The sequence below is a fragment of the Talpa europaea genome (genome assembly GCF_964194135.1).
Source record: "Talpa europaea genome assembly, chromosome: 14".
Classification (NCBI taxonomy): Eukaryota; Metazoa; Chordata; class Mammalia; order Eulipotyphla; family Talpidae; genus Talpa; species Talpa europaea.
The window spans coordinates 85,680,147-85,706,713 of NC_140082.1; the positions used below are offsets into that span (position 1 = coordinate 85,680,147).

The 26,567-nt window shown below is 40.2% G+C and overlaps 1 protein-coding gene across 1 annotated transcript in view; it reads right to left on the reverse strand.

The window, feature by feature from the left end:
* Positions 1-3,309: 3,309 nt before the first annotated feature.
* The window catches only part of MCTP2 (multiple C2 and transmembrane domain containing 2), a 159,336-nt gene continuing 136,078 nt past the window's right edge, over positions 3,310-26,567 (reverse strand). Inside the window, exons 19-22 of the mRNA XM_084254074.1 lie at positions 25,005-25,114; positions 13,606-13,715; positions 5,556-5,653; positions 3,310-3,478 (exon numbers count right to left, since the gene is read on the reverse strand). Coding sequence (XP_084110200.1) covers positions 3,410-3,478; positions 5,556-5,653; positions 13,606-13,715; positions 25,005-25,114 — 387 coding nt within the window. The 3' untranslated portion in view covers positions 3,310-3,409. The remainder of the gene's footprint in view (positions 3,479-5,555; positions 5,654-13,605; positions 13,716-25,004; positions 25,115-26,567) is intronic.

Here is a 26,567-nt window from a genome sequence, read left to right on the forward strand (position 1 = left end):
TTGTTATTGTCTCTTTCAACATCATCTAAAACCAGGCTCACGCAGTTCGTCCTATAGCTGCTGCTAGAATTCTGTCCTTCCACAAAGGTGACACCATCTCCCTAGAAACAGAGCCATCCTTTCTTACCCATAGCCAAACAAGCTTTAAGTCTTGCTTGATTGATCTCCTAACCATATCCCAATTTTATTTATACTTTTCCTTTTTCCAGTGCCACTATTTGAAGATCTAAGCTATCATCAATTTACCAGGAGCATGCAAGCACCTCTTCTCAGACATTCATTATTGTTAGCCTACCTAGTACGGTCAGAGTGCTCTTTTGAATCTCAGAATGTCATGTCACTGCTTGCAAACAATCTGTTTAATGTCTCGTTCTAACCAAGCAGGGGTAGTCTGTTTTGTTCAGGTATATGATCCGTTTTCAATGTGTTGGTGAAATTATAAATAATGAGAAATAAAAATGGAAAATTTGTTTTACCACCCACAAATAGGTATATTTTCCTTTGGCTTGTAAGAATTTCTCCAAATATAAGATATTATCTAATTTAAAGGTTTGTAATTAACATGATAAATATCACAATGTAAGTTTTGTATGTATTGCAAATGATAGATCACATTAATAGGAGAGGTCAATCCTAGTCACATATGAAATGCCAAGAAAGAAAAGGCACTGATCAGCAGTCCGTTAAACAGGTATTTATAGAGTGTATTTTAGGTGCTACCTCAAATGGGCTTTCTTGAGGAGGGCGTCGGTATCAAGGTCTCAGCAACTAAGAGCAATGGGAAAACTTGGCACATGCTAGAAAGATATTAAATGTGGGGGAAGGAGATGACATTTCATCCAGTCAAGGAACTAAGAAAACCTATTTGTGGTGGAGACTTATGAAAGTTTTGAAGGAGCATAGACTTTATTTAGACAGACTGGAGAGAGGTTATTCTAGAAGAGTACTCCCATTGAGAACTAACCTGACAGGATTTAATTGGCACCATATGTGATTTGTGACAAGTTTGAGGGACTCAACTTGGGTGGTGGCTTGTCCAGAAAAGGGCAAGATAGTGTGTTAATACTGAGTCTACCGGATTTTATATGGGGGGAAGGCATGAAGAACAGAAAAGGGGAGTCCCCCAGGGCCTTCCAGCTCATGCCAATAAGGGAAATAAGGAAGTTAGAAGGCGACTAGCAGACCAGGAGTGCTGACGTCATGGAGGGCATGAGGATGTTGAGTTTCTGATGTACTAAGGCATAAAAAAGTGCCAGTAAGTCATCCAGCAGGGCTAGAAATGGGCATGTGAGGCTTCGAAAGAGGGCCAGGAGAGCTTGGCAAGACTTTACCATCCTAACAAATTATCTTTAATTATCACCCTGTGAATCCATATGCCATAAATTTTATCTAAAACTTTCTGGAATCTTTTATACAAGTTTCTGCTTACTTGAACAAACCTTAAGATCCCATTTAAAACTGACATGCATTTTCAATGCCCAATGTCTACTTAATTAGAAATGTTTCCCATATACCATTTATTAAAGGTTGATGCGGTCGTGATCTTGAACTCCAGCTGCTGTTTGTGTCCTAATCCTAACACTGAGAATTCCATTCAGGCTACAGAGGTAATAAGTCTAACTAATGAAGCTTTTTCTTGGGTAAATTATTTCATTTTGAAATTCTATAGCAAAAGAACAACAATAAAGTATTGGTTCCACTTTTAAATAAATAAGGGGTTCTTTTGCTGCTGAAAGTTTTCATTCAAATGACTGATCAGATCTCACATGTCTGTTTAAAAATGTCTGACTTAGGTCGTTACAAAATGACAGACTATGATAAACTAGATGATAGTTGGAGTGAGACAATGAGGCATTGTTTACACAGAAGATTGAGTAACTGCTTTAACAAAAGAGGTTCTTGGGTATCTATTGTATGTACAACTAAGAGATTTAGTGGAGCTTTTATAATTTCTGCAAGGCTCTTTTCCAGCCAGCTTCATTAACTTGAAGTAAATCAAATCATGCAGAAATCTGGCTTTGCCAGAAAGCAACCCAGGAAGATATAAAATGAAGAAAAACAGACACGGGATGATAAGGTTTAGAATCTTTGGCATTTTTCATAAACATTTTCTTTGAAGATTATTAAATTACAACACAGAGGAGGGAAGAACATAGTAAAACTCACCATTAAATCAGTGTTTTTATCTCAAACTTTTCTTTACCATACTGTGTATATAGATACATACATGTATACACACACATATATACACATACATATCATGCATATATGTGTGTGTATATACACATATATATTTTGCACAAGGTATGTGTCAACAAAATACAATTTTTATAACTTAAACATCATTTGAACACAAAGGTATCTGCATGCATTTTATATACACACAATGTTGGGATTTTTACTTAGGCAGGGTACAGTGAAGTGGTGGGGTACACAGGAATCTGAAAATTAAAGAAAGACTTTGGGTTGGTACACTTTGGAAGTAGGGTTCCGAGATATATTTTAGTAACGAGTAGTTGATTTTGCCCACAGGGGAACAGAGATCAATTTGGACTGCTAAAGTATTTTTACTTTCTGCTCAAAAACTCAGGCAAGAACAGATTGGGACAATTAGGGAAGCAGCCACAGGTAGAAATAACCTGGCCGCTTAGTCTTTATCTTTCTGAGTATGCTGGGAATTTATCCATTCATCCCGCTTCTCGTTCTTTCTGAAGTTTTCATATAGACATTTTATTTTGGGAATAAGCAAAATGAAAAGTCAAAAGAAATGGCATTTTAAGGCAACCAGATACTTTCAGGAAACCTAGACTTCTTGGAGGGGTCACCCCTGAGGACCCTCCCAGACATCCATTGCCAGCAACGGACCCTGGTGCATGCTGTGTCCAGCACCGTGGACTTTACTGGAATTCTACCTGCAGGCCTTAGAGCTGAGTGATTCTCAAAGATTTGGGCTAATCCTGGCAAATATTTAAAAATTGATTTCTAATATGCATTATTTAGGTAGACAATGGTTATCCAAGACTTGCTAAGACAGAGAAAAAAAAATTCACATGAACAACAATCTGTAAAGAGTAGGGAGTGGAAATAACTGAATCTTAATGAGAGCCTTCCAGAGGTGTGAAAACAAGTTCAAAGTCACTCTCAAAGCAAGTGTTTCTGGATTTTCCTCAAGGATGGTGTCCAGGCCCAGGGCAGCCGAGCTTCATCTCCCTTCGAGCGTGGACACTGGACCTTTGCTCTGGATTGTTCCCTTTTGCTGGGCTGGCCCACAATGCCTCCAGGGCCGTGCAGGTGTGTGTGCATCTGTGCGGGTGAAAAAGGGAGAGTCTGCCTTTCAGAAACACAACAGCACGACAGCGGAGTCATCCACACACATGGACTCGGGTGCCAGTGCCCGGTGGGTGTGGGTCTAGAGGGCACTGCGCTTCTTCCGAAGGGGGCTGTGGCTGCCACAGACTTTCAATTCCGCGTACTGCACCTGTGAAAACAAATAAGACGTGAGGCGGGCGGCGAGGTAACCCTAGCTCACCGCGGAGTGTGTTAATGGCTCCCCAAGGACAAACCCAGGCAAAGGAAGGAAGGTTCAAAGGTAATGAATCATTTTCTAAACACAGGAACATGGAGGGATTAATTGCAGGAAGGATTTGAAAAGTCATGCATCATTTCTTGAAACCAAAATATTAAAAGCAGATTTTCCTAATGAGATGCATGGGCTCTACCTGCTCTCGGCATCGGCAGATGATTTTAGTTTTGTGGGCGCCCCTTTTCCACCCTAAGTGAGCTTAATAACTGCCTCTTGGGAATGTTTATCTTAATATATGATACAGCAACTTACTAAGAATTATTCATTTAAAAATATCTAAAATCTTGGGGAAAAAATATCTCTGCGAATTACATCTATTTATTTTGTTAGAGAGGGAGAAAAATGTTGAAATGGATACCGAAACCCTGACTTATAGAGATTTCTCTTAAGAGTGGATTTCATTTGCAATGTAATGGTTAAAACATCTGCAATAAATATGAGCTCTCGGAGAGTCCCCGGTGGCAAACTGTCCATTGTGTGATCAGAAAACGCTCTTGCCGATACAGAGGCTCTGACTAGCTCTGTCTACCTTCTCGAATGCTCCGAGGGTCAGTGCCTGAACTGTGTAGGCAGAATCCTTGGGGAGGCTTGAGGGGAATTGCCACTTCTGAAGGGTGCAGGCAAGAACTCACACTACTGGACCAGGGACAGAACCTGCAATTGCACCGCTTGGCACGTGGGTGCTCATTATTTTTAGCATCTGTGCCAAAGTCCCCAGGGACATGACGGCTATCACATAAGTTGAGCTACGCTTTGAGGACACAGATACCTGAAGAGAAGCACCCCTTTCTCCGAGTGTTTTAGGAAGCGTCCCTCGGGAAGCAAGGATGACCCCCTGTCAATCTTCAATGCAGAGCAAACAGGGATCAGGTTATTATTCTAAAATCAGGTAACGCAGATGTTACCAAGTCAACGCATGCATATCGAGAGAATGCATTTTCCTAGCTAATTCTGTCGTAAAATGAAGATTAAAGGAAAATAGCTTCGCAGACTGTATTTTAACCTGTAGAACTGGGAATGAAGAGGAAAGACACATGGGGGAGGGGTCTTTCAAACCCTCATTTCTGCAACCCCCCCCCTACAGTTGCTGGGGACCTGTTATGTTTACAGCAGTGGCTCAGTGATAAAAATCGATACTTGATTTGGGAGTCTCTCAGCTAAGAAAGGACTGTGTCTTTGATCGTCACGATGCTATTTCATGCCATGTGCCGCATCTACCTAGTCTACGAGCCCTGTTCTCTATTAGAGAAATCATTGCCTGCCCTCATTCCATGGGATTTAGAGAGCCCAAGCTGCAGGGGCCCAGGAAGGGCTGCTCAATGGGACTTTCCAGCATTGTTGCCTCGGTTAATCTCTGTGTATCCACAGAAACGGGTCGCTGCTGGGCTAAGGGACCATTACCTGTGAATAATACTCCGATTGATCTCAAATTATTTCATGCCGTCTCTGCCTCGTTGTGTATTAGAGTAAGTGGGGGCTTTGCCCTCGGCATCCCTAAGTCTTCAGACAGAATGGGACAGAAGGGAAGTCTGGGAGATAATCGGGGCAAACAAGAACAAAAAGAATAATCCTCTTGTCCCTTCCTTCCCCTAAAATACCTGCCATCCAGAAGAGGAGGAAAATAAGAAAGCATCCCCCAGCTTTGGATCTCAAGCTCCCCACTCACTGAGCCCATCTTATCCTCTTTGGGGGGTGGCAATCAAAAAAGGGACAAACACTACGGTGGCCAGTTGCTCAGTATGAGTTCCAGATCATTCTTAAGTAGTTTTTTTCAGGATAATTTTCCCCAATCATCTCAAGCTTTGGACAAAGGTTTTCTTGCCACCTCCCTGCAAGCCAAGCCTCTTTAAGGATTTTCTGATTCTTTATCTCAATTACCCACACAAGCTCAGCCTCGTGCGTTTGCTGTGCCTCTGGGGCTGGCCAGACTTCGTTCTGGGGTCCCTGTCGGTGGTGACCGTTCATTACGTACCTTTTGAACATCAGAGGGTACCCTGGCGAGGAAGTCTAGTAGCTCATTATTGTCGATGGCATAGGGGTTTCGGAGTTTCTTCGTAAATTTATTTATGCCTGAAAAATATAAACACCAAGAGATCTCTTTATCCATTTGTCTATCAATCAATCATCTAGCTGCCTATCACCTACCAAGAATTTATCAGTGAATTATCTATTTATCAATCATATCTATATTTATCAATCATATGTATCTGTCTGTCTCTCTATCAATCATCTATCTTTAAAAACTCGCCTGCCTGGGGGAGGGGATCACTCACAAATACAAATTAGTGTGAAAACAATGACGGGACCTCAAGGCACACACGGTGCTGTCTTCACAGAGGCCTTTTCCTGAAGCAGGGAAGCCGGGATTGTCCACAAGGAGCTCTGCCTTCTTCAGTTGTGAAAATCCATTACAGTCCCAGCAGCAGGGCGGCAGAAACATGCTCACACGCTGCAGAGCACACTGGCTCTTCGGGCAAGGCTGATTAACAGCCTCCTCTGCTAGGAAAACCGATGTCCCAGATGGGAAAAGGCCAGCACCAGCCCGAACAAGTCCCAGCTTGGGGGTTCTGGACATAACGTAGCTGTTCGAGGGGGAGGCGGGAGTTGGCTTTTTTGTTGCTAAAAGCAAACTGCAGACATCGCTCTCCCGCTCTGCACCTCATTTTCACAGGCGCCTCTCCTCTCCCTGCAGAACAGAACTCGACATGTTGGTTGGGCTTTGATGCTGCAGGCAACTGTGAAAAAGTTATTATTGGAAAATTATCGTCCTCCCGTCACTGGCTTCATTTGTGGCCCACAACACTGGTGCGTGGGCTGGCCTCGCCATGGCGTGTGGCTAATTTCGGAGGGGGATGATGATAATGAGCAAAGGACAGTGCTGAAGGTGTCAACGTGCCAGACAGTGTCCTCCTCGGTGGCTGACCGGGGCTCGTGGGCATGTGGAGGACACGTCCTGGCCGTGGTTTCTTTTTAGACCTCTGGTCTCCGGCTCTGGTGCGTGCAGCCGCTGCACCTGTTTCCAGAGCCCCTAAGCGGTGGTCTTTTCACCAAATGTCAACCCTTTTTCTTGCTGAGTTTTAAAGGCAGAAAGAGGAGGCGGCTTCTGAAGTTTGGCCCCAGAGTGCTGTTTTAACAAGGATTCCATCTGAAGGCCTTGTCAGTCCCCCTGACACCGAGAACTCTCACCTAAGCTGCGGCCCACAGGCCCCTCCTCTGAAGTCAAGGTCACCGGGAACTGTTCCACTGTCCCCAACATATGAGCGGTTTGATGTGCTGTTTCTTTCATTAAATATTATTCTGCTTTCATCTAAGGACTGGGTTTCCTGTGTGGCCGTCTGCCTGATGCAATGCCAACCTGCGGTCGTTACTTTAGAGGGCCAGAGTCACCTCTGCTCTGCAAATGGCAGCCAGTCATTGTTCAGGCATAAAGGGCAGCCGGCAATGGGGCTGGGAGGCTCCTTTCAAGCAAGCACCTTTCTGTCAAGTCAAAGCCACACTCTTGTCTGTCTCTTCCCTCTAGCCCCACTGCAGGCTTCATGTTTCTTGCTAAAATGTTACTTCCCTCCCCCCGCCCCCCTCCAGCTACCCCCCCACACCCCTACCCCCGCATACACACACATTCCTTTAAACTGAAATACTTTCACTGTTATTCTAAAGATATTTAATTGTAGCATGGGCTTTTTGGCAAAAGAAAACAGACTAGGAAAAAATGATGAATGGAGACAAAAGACGTATTGAGAAAAGATATATCTCCTATTGTTAATTATACACAGTGTGCGCATCTGGAGTCTGTACAATGCGCAGCAAGGCAGGGATAATATCACAGCTGATCAAAACACTGCATTCTTAGTCACTGAGAAGATTATAAACCTGCACAGTAGCTCAAGTGCACCAATAAGGGCAGAAGTAGTCCACCAAGCATGGATACTGTCTGTGCTTGAAAAACTTCATTGGAATAAAACTAATAAGCACATGCAGATAGCAAGTTTCAAAAGCACACCTTATTTTGAAGGTGTCACAGCTTCCAAGTTCAGAATTGCCACCATATTGCCCACTGGGTGCCATAAAGTATCATTAGGAGAGCACGTATTCCTTGGTCATTTTTTTTTTTAAAGATTTATTTATTTATGCATACAAGAACTGGGGTACAAGCCACAGGTTCAGGGGGTGAGAGGATTCACCAGAGACAGAGTGGGGAGCAGAATAGGTGGGTCTACTGAAATCCACTGCTGAGGGGAGCAAGGGCAAGACAGGAGAGGTCTGTACCATGTGGGTAGCTCCCAGGGATCGAACTCTTGCTGCAGAGGCTATGGATAGCTTCATAGTGGTGTTGCTTAACCTCTTTCACCACCAGGGAGGCCCACTCCTTGGTCATTTTTAAGGGACCCTGCGGTGTTAAAAACAAGGTCCTGGAGCAGGAGGAGCTCCACGTGGGCCCCTGCTCTGGTTGTATTACCTGTTAGCAGGGTGGTTTCAGGCCAATCACTTAACCTTCCTTGCTAAGATATCTTAGACTACAATTTGAATACACAAGACAGTTTCTTAGGTTAAAGAGAGACTCACATTGGATGACAACAGGCAAGAGGATTCAGCAGCCTGAAATCTCACAACCATAGGGGACGACATCACAGCTCTGATTTCCATAAGTCAAGACAACAAAGGAAGCAGTGACGGGAGGGTCTTCATACTACACTGGGCATTGCCAAGACCCACTTTTGGAAGTTGCAGCTTTATCTAGCAAGTCAGGAGTTTTAAGATAAATCATAGAAATAGAGGGCATATCTGCTGTGAATTCTTATTTTTTAGTAAAAATAATAAAATAATAAATTTGGGATCCAAATACCAAGGGGTAACTTTTAACTTTTAAGAAGACAACTATCTTCAACGACCCCAGATCATAGATGAGGAGATTGGTGGGATGGAATGAATGTTCCAGAAAAAAAAAAAAAATCACTTGGAGAAAGTCAGAGAAAAGAAAAAAATATATGGCTGCTTTGTATATATGGCCAGTGGAAAACACTCCCTTAAAACAAAAGTCTAACACTTTTCCTGTTACTTATCAGAATGACTCATCAGATAGTCACAGGTGCTATACATTATGGGAGGGATGGTGTGGGACAAAGGGTTCTACTTGTTCATATATTAAACACCAAGTGCCTTGGATAGAGGGATGTTGAGCTCTCAAAGGGAAATACAAAGCTCTGAAAGTCATGGTTCCTTCTTTTAAGATGCTTAGGCTCTAGCATGAGGAGCTCATATCTACTTTGGACAAACAGAAGTGGCTCAGACCAGCACTTAAAAAGGATTTCTGATTAAAGCCTCTGATGAAGAATAGAATGAAAGGAATATGGGGAAGTTCTCAAAAGGAACAAAAAACCCATATGGGATCTCATCCTAAAAACTGCTCTGCCTTCTAGAAATACATGAAATAAATGACCAAAATTCAATAGAATATGATTTCTTAAAACTTTAGATACCTTCCTTCAGTTAGTTCTCACTTAGTTTGCAAAATTACACTCCCATAAAAGAGATGGTGGGCAGGAAAAATAAAAGGTCAACTGTGTAGCTTGCAAGTATTAAAATAGCAGATTCATCCATTCATAAACTATTTGTCAAGTTCTTGTTGTTCTACCTTCAGGTAGCATCATCATGAATTATGGGGGTGAAGAGGACCAAAATTATGGGAGTGAAGAAGATGTCTCATCCTTTAAGAACTTCCAATGATGTTGGTGAGTGAAGAGCTGTTCCTTCCAGCCACCATGATATTAGGTTGCTTTCATATTCTCATGTTAAGCGATTCAGGTACATTAACAATTGTGCAAATATATATATATATATATATATATATATATATTACATATTTATACAACCAAAGTGTGTAAGTATTATTTGGGTGTATAAATTTGGAAATAAGGAGCATACAGTCAAATACTTTTGTTTCAAAGGATTAAAAACATTGACCAAAGAAAGCATAGTATTTTATTCACCTCTTTTAGAAGTCAATGAAAAGGAATCAGTATTTAATAGTCTTCTGATCCTTAATACAGTTATAAGCAACACTAGAAATATAACATATAAAATTATCTTCTTCACATTAGAAAGTTGCTTCCAGACACACAATCATGTAACAGATGCACAAAAGAATATCTTGGGTGCATGATAGCTAATAACTGACTTGTCCTGGGAAAGAGTAAGTCCTAATAGAATTATACAGTATTTTCCATGGTGTCATGGAAATGACATGATAGAAATGCAGGTTTTAGATGAGGAGGGAAGGCAATAGATCATGCGTTGATGGTCAAGGCTTCTGAATACATTATCTGTGGTAAGCTCATCAATAAACTATGAATCCCTGTCTAGAACATAAAACTAGGGAACCAGACACAAAATATAAAGCTCAAAGGCTTGATGTCTTCCCAGGAGAGCATAATAAATCCCCATGTTATTAAATAATTTTACCCACAAGCTGAATATTAAATAAAACAATGTCTCATCAAGTAGATGCAAAAAGTTGGCATTGGAAAGCTGCTGAGAACTGGAGGAAACATGAGAAGTCAAAGTCATTTTGCATAAAGAGAAAGAGGGATGAAAAGGGATGATCAAAGCAGGAAACACAGCATAGTCTTCTTTGAAGAGGGAAAGATGAAGAAAAGCAAATCAAGTCTGCTCCTCACATGGGAACAAAAACAGACACACAGACCAATGGACTAGAATCGAATATCCGAAAATAAATGCACACCTATCTGAACAGCTAATCTACAACAAAGAAGCCCAGAGCATAAATTGAAACAAGGAAAGTCTCTTCAATAAATGGTGTTAGAGGACCTCCCCGGTGGCGCAACATTTGAGCGCTGGGTTGCGAAGCTGCCTGCAGCCTCTGCAGCACCAGTTCGATCCCAGGCCACTGGCAAGGGTCCCACATGGCACGCAGACCTCTCCTGCTGCCCGCTGCTCCTCTCAGCAGTGTATTTCGGTCTGCCTGTTCTGCTCCCGGCTCTGGCTCTGGTGAATTCTCTCACCCTCCCATGCTTCTGACTGTACTCAGTGCTTGTATAAATAAATAAATAAATAAATCTTAAAAAAAAAGAACTCAAATGTATAAAAGACTTAATTGTAATACCTGAAACCATACATACATAGAAGAAAACATAAATAAAACTCTCCACAAAAAAGGTTTCAGTGATATCTTTGTGGATTTGTCTCCAACAGCAAGAAAAACAGAATATAGACAATTGGAACTACATCAAACTAAAAGCTCCTATACCATGAAAGAAATTATCACTGAAACAAAAAGACATCACACTTAATGAGAGGTACTATTTGCACATAATACATCTAACAAGGAGCTGATATCCAAGATCTATAAATAATTCATACGATTCAATAAAAAAGAAAACAAATAACTCAACCAAAAAATGGGCAGAATAGCTAAAAAGGTATTGCTCCAAAGAAGACTTAGAGATGGCTAACAGGTACATGATAAAATGTTATCATCTATTTTCAGGAAAATACAAATCAAAACCACAATGAAGTACCATTTCACACTTGTGAGAACGTCCCATATCAGAAAGACCAAAACCAACAAATGTTGGTGAGGATGTGAAGAAAAAGGAACCCTTATAGCAACTGGTGAGAATGTAAACTGGTCTGGCCCCTGTGGAAAAGAGTATGGAGATTTCTCAAAAGAATAAATAGATCTACCATATGACCCAGCAATTCCACTCCTAGGTATCACCCCAAAGAATGTAAAAACATTCTTGTATGTTAAAAAACATTCATTGTAAGGAACATATGTACTCCACGTTCATGAAAACACTATAGTAACCAAGCTATGGAATAAACCTAAGTGTCCAAAGAAAGATGGGTGGATTAGGAAAATATGGTATATGCACACAATGGAATACTCAGCTATAAAAAAAAAAAACCAATAAACTCTTGACTTTCTCGACAATATGGATAGAGCTGGAGAGGATTATGCTGAATCAGATAACTCAGGAGAAAGACAAATACTAAATGATGTCACAATGTGGGAACAAAACAAAGGATCAGGTAAAACCAAACCAATAATAAACCCTAGAAATCAGACTGTAGAGTTGAGGCTACCTGAGTGGAGGTAGCACAGGAGAGCAAAGTGGGGAGAGGTCACGACTGGCTATAGGGGAGGACTTTCAGGGCCACGATGGTGGGTAAGATGGGGTAAGGCAGACCTGAAGGATGTGATCCTATACCTCTACATCACACATAGTGTTGTAAATCAATGTTCATTCAATTAAAAAAAGTCAGGATCTGAATGACAAAGAAACCATGGAACAAAGTGTTGAACAAGCTGTTTGACCATGCTATTTATTTACACTGACTTAACAATAAACAAAATGATTATAATTTTGAATCCTATTCTGTTAGGGTCAGACAACACATTTGAAGATCTGTGCTCCAAATGTCATCAGTAAATGAATCTGGAAACTCTTACTTATGAAATGCAATTAAGAAAATATGAGATCATTTATCTTTATAGATAACATCCAGTATTTAAGATATTCAGGCAAATACTTTCATAAAATATCTTCTTAATCAATGGGCCCTGAAGCACCCCAGGCTGTCCTTCCTGGGAGACAAACAGACCAGTGTGGCAGAGCTGTTGCAAAAGTGAATAAAACCGGGAGACAGATAAAAACTAAACCCAGACTGTGCGGAGATTTCCCCCAAGAATGAGGTTCATCTCATGGAGTAATGAACTGGACCCATGAAAAGGAAGTTAGATTTTTTTCCTCCTCTTGGACATGCTACAAAGGAGGGAGTCTTCTTTTTTTGCCTCCTGAACAAAATAGAAAATGAATGGATTATGCGTTCTCAAAATCATTCTCTATTGATGTTTTACATATTATTTTCATTTTCCCATGATTTTTTTTTTTTTCTATTTCTGAATGTCCAGGTTTGGCTTTCCTTGTTAAGAAGATATTCTCTCTGTGTGGGTTTGGAACAGGGTGATATTTCTAGGATCTTACCCAGCTCCGCCCTCCCCTGGGTTGGGCAGGGAACATGGGACCTCCCCTGTCTATGGAAATCCCAAAATTATAGGTTCTCTTTGAGGTCGTTTATAGGGAAAAGTGGAGGCTCCTGCATCTCAACCTGTCACTGATGCTCCTAACTTCTCTGAGCTTCCTGACACCCGAAAATCCCCATGGCAGAGAGCCCAGCATCATTCAAGACACCAAATCATGGAAAATCCAGGACTGGCAATCTCTCCTGGAGAAAGTTTCTCCAAGGATTAATTTATAGCACCACAATCTCCTACCCTATCCACCCAGAGTCCACCCCGTTCCAGACACAAATATTCACAAAGTTGGTGTTTTCGCCAGGTACTAACCTAAGCAGTAAATCAAGTCATGACCTGTATTTCAGGCTTGCCATTTCTGTTTCTACTTTCCTTAAAGCAGCTATACTTTATGGAGGCAGACGATTTCCCCTGGGAAATAACTTCCTCTTCTTTTCAGACACTGGTTAGGTAGTTACTCGGGGCCTTCCGCTTGCCTCGGCCCTCTCTCCAACCATTGCTTCTGGATTTAAGTGTTGGGTTCAGTTATTTTTTTTTTTCCTCCAGGAGAGATGAAGTGTCAGGAACAACCCAGCAGCCTCCAGATCTCCTTTTACATAACAGAAAGGGCAAGATGCAGGTGTTTGCTCACTGTCTGAACAGCAGCGTTTCCTGAAAGTTTCTGGGCCACAGTCATATATTATTCAAGAGTATTCACGACTATGAAAGCCCAGGGGGAAATCGCATGCACAATCACATTTTTATTTGATTGCAATTATGCAAGTGGTCTATAAATATCTATGCTAATCCTTCATGCAACTGGCCTTTTCAGGGAGGTCCTGGAAGTTTCTGTTCCCAAAATGCTTTCCTCCATCTCATGTTTAATTGCCAACAAGAGCACATTTAAAGTTTATGGTCACACTTTAAAAATGAGTAATTGGTTCTTACCTGGAATTGATTGCTAGCAAAAAGACTGTGCCAGACTTACCCCAGATTAAAATGATGTACCGAAGTGGGATGAAATACAAAGTGATGGTGGTGACTGCCAGGATCAAGCAGGCCAGGAACGACAGGAAGGGGACCGTCCAGTTAAATGTGCTGCAGACAAAACACACTCATGTCATTTTCTCCAGAATCGTGATATCTTCATTTTGCCAAGTTTTTCATAATTATACAACTGGAAAAGTCCTATTGGAAAGTTTCTTTAAACACCTGGATATAGAAGACGGCCAAACTGATTGGCACTGGCAAAAGTCTTAAGGTGAGGGTCACAAGACCCAGGACCATTCAAATTGTGAGAATCTTTGTAACCGTACCTTCCCAGAACCCAGCGTTCCCCAGAGGAGATGCTGGCTCTGAAAAGCAACTAAAACCTGCAGGTATTGTCACATGGTCCTCTGCCTAGGAAGTTCCCAGATTAAAGCTAGTCAGGCTGCCTCTAAATCAGTATTTCTCTCTTAATTGACACGTGGCTGCCAGAAGATAGTTGGAAAAAAGAGGACACTAGTAGAATGTTTGTGTTTTCTAGTTACTTAAAATTTTTACTTTCTAGACTCACAGGCCACAGATAATGAACATGGCCTCATGAGTAGAGGGAGTCGGCTGACAAGGGGATGGCACTAGAACCTTGGTACTGGGTGTGGGGCAAGTTATACAAACATATTGAAGCATGAAGCTGTATGCTCCAAGCTTAGATAATTTTGCAAACCTACAGTGAACTAATAAACATTTTATTTTAAAAATCATGCCTTGAAAATGGATTGGGGAGCACTTGGACCTGAAATGGGTTGAAGAGAACTTGACTGTAAACCATAACCACACCATCCCAAAGGCACTGTAGGGGATGATGCCACAAGTTATTTTCATGGGGCTCCAGGCTCCTTTCATTGCATCCATGGTCTTCTGTGACTTGCGTGGAAATGCAGATTAGACCTGGGATGTGGGATTGAATGGGCCAAGGAATAATCTGCAAATCCAATGCCCTGGGGAGAGCCCTTGAGCTCCTAGAATATTCTTCCTGGATGTCATTTTCACTTACATACTAGCCTATTGATCCTTTACTTTGTATTTGAAATGTAAAGAGGTACATGTGAGGTCTTTTAATTTTGTGGGGAGGGACTTGGTGGGAGTAACACGTAACAGCTGTTGAGCACTACTATATGCCAGGTGACACACTAATATTGTTCATAGTCTCTAACAGTCCCAATAATTCACTAAGTAAGGGTGATTCCCAATTTACATATAAGCAAATCAAGGCTGAGAGATATCATCTAGTTTGTATAAATTGACACAATTCTGTCAACAGAGGAAGAGATATCCAGTGGCTTAACCCTCTTGACATGATGGAGTGCTATCAATATATTTTGATCATTGCCCATTGAGAGGTACATTATACATACGTTCATGTGTTAACACATAAAAGTGTGCATGTGAGTGTATGTATTTAATCTCTCACTTCTTTAAATGATAAGCTAATTTGAATACATTTATATATGCTGGTTGTCCATTTTATTACTCAGTGATTTCTAGCTTATTTCCTTATTAGGGACTATCTTTTAAGACAGTGTTTATGAGAAGTGATTTACAGCCTGAGTTCAAGCTCTAGCTCTCCAACAAGCTAAGTCACGACAGAACAGTGACTTAATCAATCTGAACAACATTCTGACCAAAATGGGCATAATCACAATATCCATATCATAGAGTTTTGCTAGACTGAAACAAAACCCAGCATTTTAAGTTGTTAGTTCAGTTTTTGGAACATTGTGAAAATTCAAACAAAAGTAAAGAAGTTGCCATATGTCACTTTTCCCTTGAGCTGTTTTACCTGACTTTTTCCTTCGTGATTTAAGGTATCTCTATAGCTACTAAAGACATTAGTCCTTTGTCACAACAGTTACAAACATTTTTCCAGTTTGTTGCTTTCTTGTCTTCGAAAAAAATCTTGTTTATAATTTGTTTTACATATGAAAGCTGCATATTTTACATGACCACATTTATCAATGTTTTTATTCAATTCTAGATTTGGTGGTACTCATCAAGTATTTCCCCAGCCCAGAGATGGCACCACTAGTTTAAATAACCAGTAATTTGTCCCATTCCATCACATGCTATTTTCTATGTGATTTTAAATTTCTTCATAATGTCTGCCCATTCGTGATTGCAGAAATCCGTATTTGTTTGCATACATGTAATTTTGTGTGTTTAAAATAGCTATTAAATTTATACATGTATTCACATGTGTAAATATACATAATTATGCTGAGAAAGCCTCTGAAGGATGTACTCCAAACTCTTAGTGGTAGAGTTCTATATGACAAGGATGCAGGGGAGATGCAGGGAAAAGGGTGGTATAGAGAACAGTGAGGAGGCTTTCTGGTTGACGAGTTTCTAATGAATGTATAACAAAGTGATAATAAAAATAAATAAGAACAAAACAAGATAAAATATCAGTAAACTGAAACTAAACAGCAAGTAAAAACAAATATCAAACTTAGGGCCCTGTTGTTTGTTTGCTTGTTTGTTTGTTTTAAGAAGAAGCTCAGTTAGTTGCTACACAAATTGTGGAGACAAATTCACAGCTAGTTAGCAACAAAATCTACCTGCCTTTCACTCTGGGGTAATAATAACCATTTATTAACCTAGTTGTTTTCAACTTAATAATACTTCTATTTTAAATTTTAATAGCTATGTGACCATAAGCAATTTACTCAATTTTTTAGTTCTTTATTTTCCCATCTATAAAATGGGAATAATAACTATAAATACTTCATAGAGATGCAGAGGGGTATTAGTGAGTTAAAATATATAAGGCATTTAAAAACAAAATCTGGCACATAGTATTACACATTGTCAGCTAGTCTCCTTTTCCTTGCTATTGCACAAAAGTAATAAAGAAAGAAAGGTACCTAAATAATGTCATGTTTTGAAGAGAATGTTATGCAAAATGCTTGAAATTATTTTTAGTAAAGAAATATACATTGTGATTACATATCTAGTAATTGTGATTATATATCTAGTATATTTAGAAGACTGCTTGTCTTTTCAATATTAAAGGTAAAATACTAGGTTATTTTTAAACCTTCCTTTAAAAACAAAGAGAGAAAGTCAACTTGAGGTTGAACACAAAATTAAGAAAACACCAGAATGTATGAAATAACAGTATTGTTAAGACCTCAGGAGGTAACTAAGCTCCAAAGTCAATTTTCACTTTTATCATTTTTTCCAAATATGGAAATTTGAACTTCTGTCTGTTACCTGCATGCTAAAATAAAGCTTGGGCTTCCTCAACACAGACATCTGAATATTCTTCCAAATACTCAACTGACTAGTCGCAAAAACCTTATCCCAAGAAAATACGAATTCACAGTTAAAACTGAAAAATACATAAGGACAAGCAGCATCATGAGAAGAGCCAGCAAAAGCAAAAGTCAAATCTGAAACCCAAGACTTCAGTGGATGAAATCAAACAAGAGAGTAAACAGTGACGTGTAGTGTGTTTAAGGCAAAACAGAAACTTGAAAATATGACCAGGGAGGAGTTGATGAAAATGAACATGAGGGGGCCTCCCCGGTGGCACAGCGGTTGAGCGCTGGGTTGCGAAACTGCCTGCGGCCTCTGCGGCGCCGGTTCCATCCCCGGCTGCTCCCCGGCCACCAGAGGAGGGTCCCACATGGCGTGCAGACCTCTCCTGCCGCCCGCTGCTCCCCTCAGCAGTGTACTTCGGTCCTTCTGCCTGCTCTGCTCCCCGCTCTGGCTCTGGTGAATTCTCTCACCCTCCCTCCCGCACTTCTGACTGTACCCAGTGCATGTATAAACAAAACAAACAAACCAGCAAAACAAATAAATAAAGCATGCCTCTATTAAAAAAAAAAAAATTAAAAAAAAAAAATGAACATGAGGTTTGAAAAACAAAGTATAACTTTGAAAGGTGGAAACTACAATGATTATAATTAAAACCCCAAGTGCATGGATTAAACATGATTTTAAATACCAAGGAATTAGGCAGTGCAAGATAATCCAAAGAAAATCTTTCAAAGCATGATGCGAGCACAAAGGTGAACTATATCAAAGAGAAATTAAACAGATGGAAAATAGACAAACAGGGTTTCTACACTGATTGGGAAGACAATAAAAGTAACACTGTCAGGCAGTTCTGGGTCATACTGTCAACTCCGAGCTAACAACTAAAATACAGTGAATGGCACTTACATTCCTCAGAAACATATAGAACATGAGGGTGTGTGTGTTGGCGGGGGTGGACAGAGCAAGAATATGGGAGAGACTTTGTAAAAACCACAGGTTTAAATCTAAATGTATTGATAAATTGATTGAATGTCTGCCTTATTTAGTGAATTCAAATTTATTAAATTTGGAGGGACAGCATGCTAAAATTAATAGAGAGTGTCAGAAAGAAGAGAGATATTTAAAACAAAGCAGAGAGGTTAAATTAAAAGGAAAAGATGGAAAAGGATATATTATAAAAAGGTATTGTATAGACATATTAATACTAGTCTAGCAAGACATTAAGGCAAAATTTTATTTACTACTTACTCATTATTTAGAGATAAACAGACCATTTATTATCAATTTATGATCTGATTCATCAAGAAAATATTACAAATTTAATATGAATTATAATAACTGAATAATAAAGCTTCAGAATATATAAAATAAAAGCTGGTGAAACTACAAGGAAGTAGGGTTGAACTATGACAGCAGAACTGAAAATACATCTCTAAGTAACTGTCAGAACAAGCTAACAAAAGTAAAAATCAGTATGAATATAAATGATTTGAACACAATCAACAAATTGAATCAATGAATATATAAAGAACAATACAATCAGTAACCTCCTTTTCAAGCTCACAGAGAAAAATTTCAAAATAGGCTGCTTGCCAAGTTCACTGCATCTGACCATAAAGCAATTAAGTCAGACATCAGGCACAAAATAGACAACTAGAAAAACCTCCATATACTGGGAAATTTAGCAATGGAATTTTGACCAAGAAATCAAAATAGAAGTTAAAAAACATTTTTACTAATCTTGAGTAATAAGAAGTCAAAGCCAAACTGTCTGGCAAGGAGCTCAAGTTGTGCTTACAATAAATTGTGGAGTTTTAAATGTTTATGTCAGGAAACTAGAAAGACTGAAAATAAATGATCTAGTTAGCCATCTTAAAGAGTAAGAAAAATAATAGTAAATTAATCCCAAAGGAAGAATGTAATAAAGATAAGAGTAGTAATTAATGAAAGAGAAAACAGACAACAGGGAGGATGAACAAAGGCAAATGCTGGCTCTTTTTAAAGACTAATATAATTGATAAATCTCTGCCAAGAAGAAAGAAGGGAAAACACAATTAATATCAAGCATTAAAAAAGGGAACAACATTACAGATTCTATTGACATTAAAGATAGTAAGAAGGTTTCACAGACAACCACAGAGCAAAAAAGTAGAAGATAAAAATGAAATAAACAAAAGCTTAGAAAATGATTACCCATAGACACAGAGAGAAGAAATAATGGTTGAATATTTATACATATTACAGAAACTAAATATTTAATTAAAACTGTCCCCAAAAGAAAACTCCAGGCCCAGATGCTTCACTAGCAAATTCTTTCAAATCTTCCAGGAAGAAATGACACCAGGCTGACATTAACTCTCCTAGATAATGATGAAGAGGGAACATTCCCTGCTTTGTTTGAGTCTAGAATGAACTTCTCTCCACCAGGAATTTTTAAGAACACAAAATTTGTAGATCAAATTTCACTTATGATCATAGCTGCTGAAATCCTAAGCAAAAAAAAAGTAGCAAATAGAACCCAGCAATATATAAAGGGATAGTATAACATGGCAAAGACTTAGTCCCAAAAGAGAAGACAGACTGAAAATCAATCTCAGTAATACACTGCATAATAAAACAGATGAGAACAAAAATCTCAGTGAATGCAGAAAGTCTGACAAAACTCATGTTCATGATAAAAACAAACTTGAAATCAAAGGAAATTTAGCAAACTTGGAATCAAAGGGAATTTCCTTAATCTGATAGAGCAGCTTTAAAAAAAAACATAGCAAATATCACTCTTGAGAGTAAAATGCTGAAAGCTTTGTCTCTGAGATCATGGATAAGAAAAGAATGTTCATGTATTCCAATTCTGTTTAACTTTGTACTGGAGATATCAGCAGTACAACAAGACAGAGGGGGGAAAGGTATGTAAGGACTGGAAAATAAGGTAGAAAAAAATTTTCCCTCGGTGACATTTATGTGCTAGAAAATCCAAAATCTTCATATAAAAAATCAGATAATGAAATTGATCAAGGTTAATCAAAAACAACGTAATGTAAGAAAACTGATTTTACTTCTTTATCCCAGTGATATGTAGAAAATAAAATCTAAAAAAAACAACTTCATTGATAATAGCATGAAACAAATCAAGTACCTGGGAATGTATCTCACATAAATATGTCAAAATTCTACATATAAAAAATCTAAAGTAGTATTGAAATAAAGATAAACTGAATAGCGGAGGAAGAATATACATATATTAGAAAACTTAAATTTTTATCACAGTGTCAATTCTTTCTCAATTAATGCAATCCTTATGAAGTTCTCATCAGTTGTGTGTTTGTGCACAAGTGTGTGGTGTGTGTTTGTGTGGGGGCAGAGATATGTACCAAATCCTCTTGTAAACATGAACAGATTTTCCCTCCCAGCAACCATGTCAATTAACTTACACATTTTTCTTTCAGCAACCCACAACTTCAGTATAAAATGTTTCACTGTTTTTCTTTTTAAACTTAGACACAGAGGAGGAAAATCAAAGCAATTTACCAAAAATAACACTTCTAATAGCCAATATTTTAAAGTGATTGTTACATTCCATTTACTGGTTTAAACTCTTCATATGAAAGAAATTATTTAATTTTTCCAAAATTGTTATGAAGTAGGAATTATTATTATTGTCATTCTATCAAACAGAGAACAATGAGTCACAACAGTTAAATAATTGGCCCCAAATCACTCAGGCCCAGGGTAAGTGGTAGAATTGGGATCTGGATTCAGAAAGGGATCTGGATTCTGTTCAAGAACCCATACTCACTGCCTCTAGAGTACACACTTAAGAAAATGTTAGCAGAGATAGTTTCCTTAATTTCACCTATTGTATATTGTTGTTTATAGGACTGAGGACTTAATTCAAGGACACTACATAGTAATCCTCTGAAACTCAAATTGTATCAGCCTTCTCATCATTTTTCTTGAAATATCTTGCAGTATTTGGGCTTCCACAGAACAATCAAGGCTGAAGAACTCCAGTATATCAAAGCTTTCCAAAATCAGATCATCTATCAAACATTTTTATTGACTTCCCCAGTTTTCCTAACCAGGAGTCCTCTAAATCCCAAGAAAGGAACCCTTGACTTAGGCAATAAGGAGACAAATGAGTCAAGTCTTTCATTGAATAAAAGCAATTCAATGAAACCCTCATTCAGCCATCCAGTTTCACTGGCATGCTTCAGAATATCATTTTTGAAATTGGAAACACAAAATAAAAATGATCTTGCCCACATCTGATGAGGTCGACACCCTAGTTCCTCCCCCAACTGGCTGACCTTTGCATCAGGATACTCAATATCCTCATTTCCCAGATTTAGATGAAAGAAGTCTTCTGACTCATCTTCCCAGGGAAACAGACCCAGGTGGTCGTGAGACCCTGTGGATTATTCTCCTGTGATGACCCCACTCATGCTTCCCTTCTCATGGACACAGTTTGTACAGGAGCTTGTGAGTGCCCCACTGACCTGGCCTCAGCCCCCAAACTGGTCGTTCTGCCCTAATTTCTTAGTCTTTTTCAACATTTCTCCCTGAAATTAAATACAAGGTGCTGCCATCTGTCATTCCCAAGTCCTCACCATGATTCAAACTATACTTAATCTGCTCTCTTATCTTCATCGCTTAGTAATTCTCAAGATCACACCTTATCAGGGCAGTTTCTGCCCAAGAATGTGTCCTCCAAGCTTACTCTGGGACATTTGCAGAGATGCCTTCCCTGTCCCAGGTCTTCCTTAATCTCATGATCTCCTCCGAGGAGATTCCTAACTACTTGAGGACACAGATGGTGGCACCAGCTCTCCATGACTGCAGGACACGTAACATACATCGCTCTTCTGACCCATCCTGCCTGCTGTCAGGAATAACACAAGGCTACACGCTAAGAAAATGCTTCAGCCATAGCTACACATACATTTGATACTTGCATAATATTAGAGATGGTAATTGGAGATGGTACAGAAGAGCAGAAAAAAAGAAAACACACATCGACATGAGTTATGGGAGAAAAGATCCTTTCAAGAACTGAGGGTGAGTGTGAAAGCTGATACATTTTTGGCAGGTCAATGTTTGTCTTATTAACAGTTGTGCTTTCTGGGCCTCCCTGGGGGCATAAGAAGTTAAACATCAGCATTATGAAGCTATCGGCAACTATAGCAGCACGAGTTTGATCCCCAGCCAGGGAGCTGACCCACATGGTGCAACAGACCTCTCCGGACTTGCCCACTGCTCCCCTCAGCAGCATATTTCAGTAGATCTGGCCATTCTGTTTCCCACTCTGTCTCTGGTGAATCCTCTCACCCCCCGCACCTTTGGCCTGCACCCCAGCTCTTGTATGCATACATAAATCTTTAAAAAAAAAAAACAATTGCACTTTCAGAATTATGCTCTATAGCAAAATAGTGCAAATATGACTCGTGTGTGCATATGAATGTTCACTGCCTCATGGATGATCAAAGAAGTAAAAGGTAGACACATCCTACACATCTATTAATAAGATTATGATTAAATTAAAAAAATGAAAAAAAAAATACAGGCCATCCCATATAAATACCACTGGGGTTCTCCGCCTAGGAACAGAGGGCCTCACCCTGAGAGTTTTATGTAAGTCTATTTATTTGCTAGTTTCCAAAAATTCAGTAAAAGTTTTCCTGGTCCTTCAGCAGAGAATCACAATGGAATTCCAGCAGAATTACACACGCCATCCCATTTGAATACCCAGCAGGATTTAAGGTCACTGTCGTCATGAATGGCCAGAGAATGAATAGGAGTTGAGCCTCTGAGCCTCCCTGTGTGGCAGCTGGGGAGAACAGTGCCCTGTTCATGGCTGCAAATGCGTCTCAGATGTGGCTCCCACAGCTGTGCTGGGCATGGCCGCCCCTCAAAGCCCTGTAGAGTGGGGGCCTGTTCAAATGGCTCTGTCCTCTTCTTTCATCAGACACAGTTCCTGGACGATTATCAACTACACAACAGCCACATTTGTCCTCTAGAGATGTTCAAGCACATAGCACGTGTTAGCCAGGACACAGCCCTCCTTCCCGGGCTTGCCCCCACCCCACACCCTCTCACCCTCATGGCCGCCACACATCACTCACTCCATCTTTTCATTGACTTTTCCATCCGCTAGAGGCCCTGCCTGGTCAGCATCAGCTCCAAACACTGCCACCACCAACCCCTATGACAGGCCCCACATCTCCCTACAGCCAGCACAGTCTTGGGCTTTGAGTCCAGACACACTGGTCCCGCCAACTGAGACCCCCATTTATTGTCCTATGTCCAGCTATTGTCTTCCATTCTCAGAGATTCTGAGTTGTTGCTTCTTCACAATTTCCCTCTGTCTCTCTCCCTCCTACCTCCCATCTGGGCAGGTCGGACCCCCCATCCCCACCCGCATCCTGTCTAACCTCTACTTAGCATCAGTGCTACTGAACTCTAATTGTCTTATTATCATTCTTCTCCCTCATTGCAAAATAGATCACTAGAGCGTAATGACAGGATAATGCAGCAAGAAGTCAGGCTCAAATCCAAGTTGCCCAGCTCACTTTCTTTGTGACCTGGGCTATGAGATAATCATTCTGTGCTTCAATTTCCTCATCTGCAAAATGGGGACACTAAAAAATCCTTGCTCCATAGAATTGCTGAAGTCACTTATTCCTTTAAGCAACTCCTTGAAGAAGAAACTATGTGTAAAGGGCTTAGAACTGAGTCTGGCTGGAGCGGGGCAATAGCTGATGTTGCTCTTTTCCATGTTGTGGTTATTTTTATTCATTGTTAGATCATGTCCATGCCTAAGACTCAATAACTGGTAGTTGAATGAGTGAATGAAGAATTGCCCTCCCATCCCTCACTATTTTCTATTACAAGGATGCTTTTGTTAAAGAATTTTGGGGTTGAATTCAGGCATTATTTGCCAATTAATATGAAGCCAAAAGAAATAAAAATTTCTAGGCATTAGTATTTAGAAGCAAAAATGCTACTAATCTTTAAGTGTTCTTCTGTTAATACCTGGACAGTGGGAGTAAGAATGTGTAAATCTGGTAAAAAATCACAAACAAAATGAATCACAGAAAGTCTTTCTCCACTTGAACACCACTAGACAATTTAGCCCTTCTGCTCTAAGACAGAGAATACAAGCTATGGGTTATATGTGGTCAATTCTAGCCTTGTCACACGTTTCTGTAAATAAAGTTTTATTAGAACACAGGTCACACCCATTCATTTACATATCAACTATGGCAGTTGTAACTTCATAGAACTGCATCATTGTAAAGAGACCACACAGCCCACAGAATTGAAAATATTTACTCTCTGCCCCTTCAGAGAAAAAGCATATTGACTAGTATTTTAAGTCATCCACATACATGATGATTTAACTTGCCAACTTTGCATCTATGATGCCACTAGATAATAACCAGTCTTTGAAAAATTAAAAAGAGCCTCCCTTGGTGGTACAGGTGGTTGAGCGCAGCGCTGTGAAGCTGTCTGCAGCCTCTGCAGCACCGGTTCGATCCCGGCCTGCCGGCAAGAGTCCCACATGGTGCAGCAGACCTCTCCTGTCTTGCCCGCTGCTCCCCTCAGCAGTGTATTTCATCAGTCTGCCTGTTCTGTTCCCCGCTCTGTCTCTCGTGAATCCGCTCACCCTCCCATGCATCTGGCCTGTACCCCGGTTCTTGTGTAAATAAATAAATCTTTTAAAAAAAAAAGAAAAATTTTAAAAAGCTGCATTCAAGCCACTTAACATGTTCTCTGGTTCAGAAAAAGAAAATCCCCCTTCAGAACATATTTGCTTCCCTTTAAATTTCTGAATAACATACATATATTTTTTTTTCCACATCTGAGGTTCACTGCCCAAGGCAGGATATGTTTGAGGGAAGAAGGGATGTTATTAATAATTCTGTAGGGATGATTGGTTTAACTGGGCCATAGGGGTGCCCTGGTTCTGAGGCACTGACCACCTGTCTGTCTCTTCTGTTCCCACCTTCCCCAGCTTCCCTTCTATCCCTGTGGGCCTCATGGACAGTAGCTCTCCTTCTAATACCAAGACGCAGATGCAGAACTTACTTTTTAATTCTTTCTCCAAAAGAAGCTAATTCCTCCAAGATGTTCTGGACAGTTGACACGATATCCTGCACCATGTATATTCGTTCAATGAACCCTTTCTTTTCGGATTCCTGAGAAATAAAATTGCATGATTTAAATCAGTTACTTCATTTTTATTGTCATGTTATAGAAATGATTATCCCTGTTATAATACCATGCTTGTTACCAACAGAGTGATGCTGAGAGAGAATTTTTCACAACTTAAATATTTTTATTGACTTCAAAGAGCACCCACTCAGCCATTCAGAGGAGCCCGCTGAACATTCCATGACCTGGTCGCTGCCCCACTGCCTGCCTAGAGGACAGGCAGCCCCCCAGGCCTGGAGCAGCATTCCCTGGAGGGGCTGCTTCTGCCAGACTACTCTGCAACCCCATCCACTGGCTGATGCTGATTTCTGCAAGGTCTTCCCAAGTTGATCTGCCAGTTCATCCCACCTCTCAGCCTTCACTTCGGAAATGATTCTGGCAGGTGAGTGGAGGGCATGTTGGAAAAGGAAATCACATGTTTCCTAGGGTGGTGGTCTCTTAGTCAAACTCTGCTGCATTTTTCACTGTGTATTAAACCCACTGAAAGTCTGAGGAGCGTGCCAGTCAGCCTTGGAAGACAGGCTACAGCATCACCCCCTAACACACTGCTGGGGACCAGTTGCTACCCTACCTCCTTAGTCCCTAGGAGATGCTCAACAACTGTTTTCTCCTTCATGGAGCTAGAAGCAGAAAGAGCTAAAGGCTCTTCATGTGAAATGGAATTCAGCTTTCTAATAATATTTTCCTTATCCTTATTTGGCTTATAGAAACATTAAGTGTGTCTTAACAGGTTAGGTAGCTAATGGGCATAAAAATAATTTACAAATTACTCTCATGTGGAAGAAAAGAAGATTCCAGAAAGAGAGGTATTTTTACACTTTCTTGTATTCTGAAATCATATCCTATCTCCCTTAAACTTCATGGAGCTGGGATTTGGCTATTACTGCACCCACATAGGAAACCTAAAACTTCAAAACCTTTATTTCCTTTCTAGAATTTTACTTGGGTTAGAATCATATCAAATTATTAAACAAATGTTTTTAAATTGAGACCATTTCTAGAATAACTTTCTGTGCAGCAAAAGAAAAACAAAATCTCATTCTCATCTTACATTATCTGTTCCATCCAACTGCACAGCAGAGGGGAGTGAAGGGGAACCGACCAGCCCACAGTGACCTCCGGCACAGGCGCCGACGGGGCAGAAACCTTTAGAACCCCTGACTTCCCACTTGCATATGCCCCTGTTTATGAAGCCACTTTGCAGAGAGGGGCAGAGGTCCCCCTGTTACCCCTCTTTAGTGGCAGGTATGAGGTGCTTTCAGGACTTCTTACCATTGGGTCTGTACCTCTCCCTGCAACTACTCTAGACACATCTCTCCTTGCAGCATCAAACTTGCAAGATATTTTCACTTCTTCACCCTAATTTTCAATTTCATATTCCCTTTGCTCTTTGACTAATTCTAATTCTCCAAGCAGCTTGAGATCAAGATGAGCCAC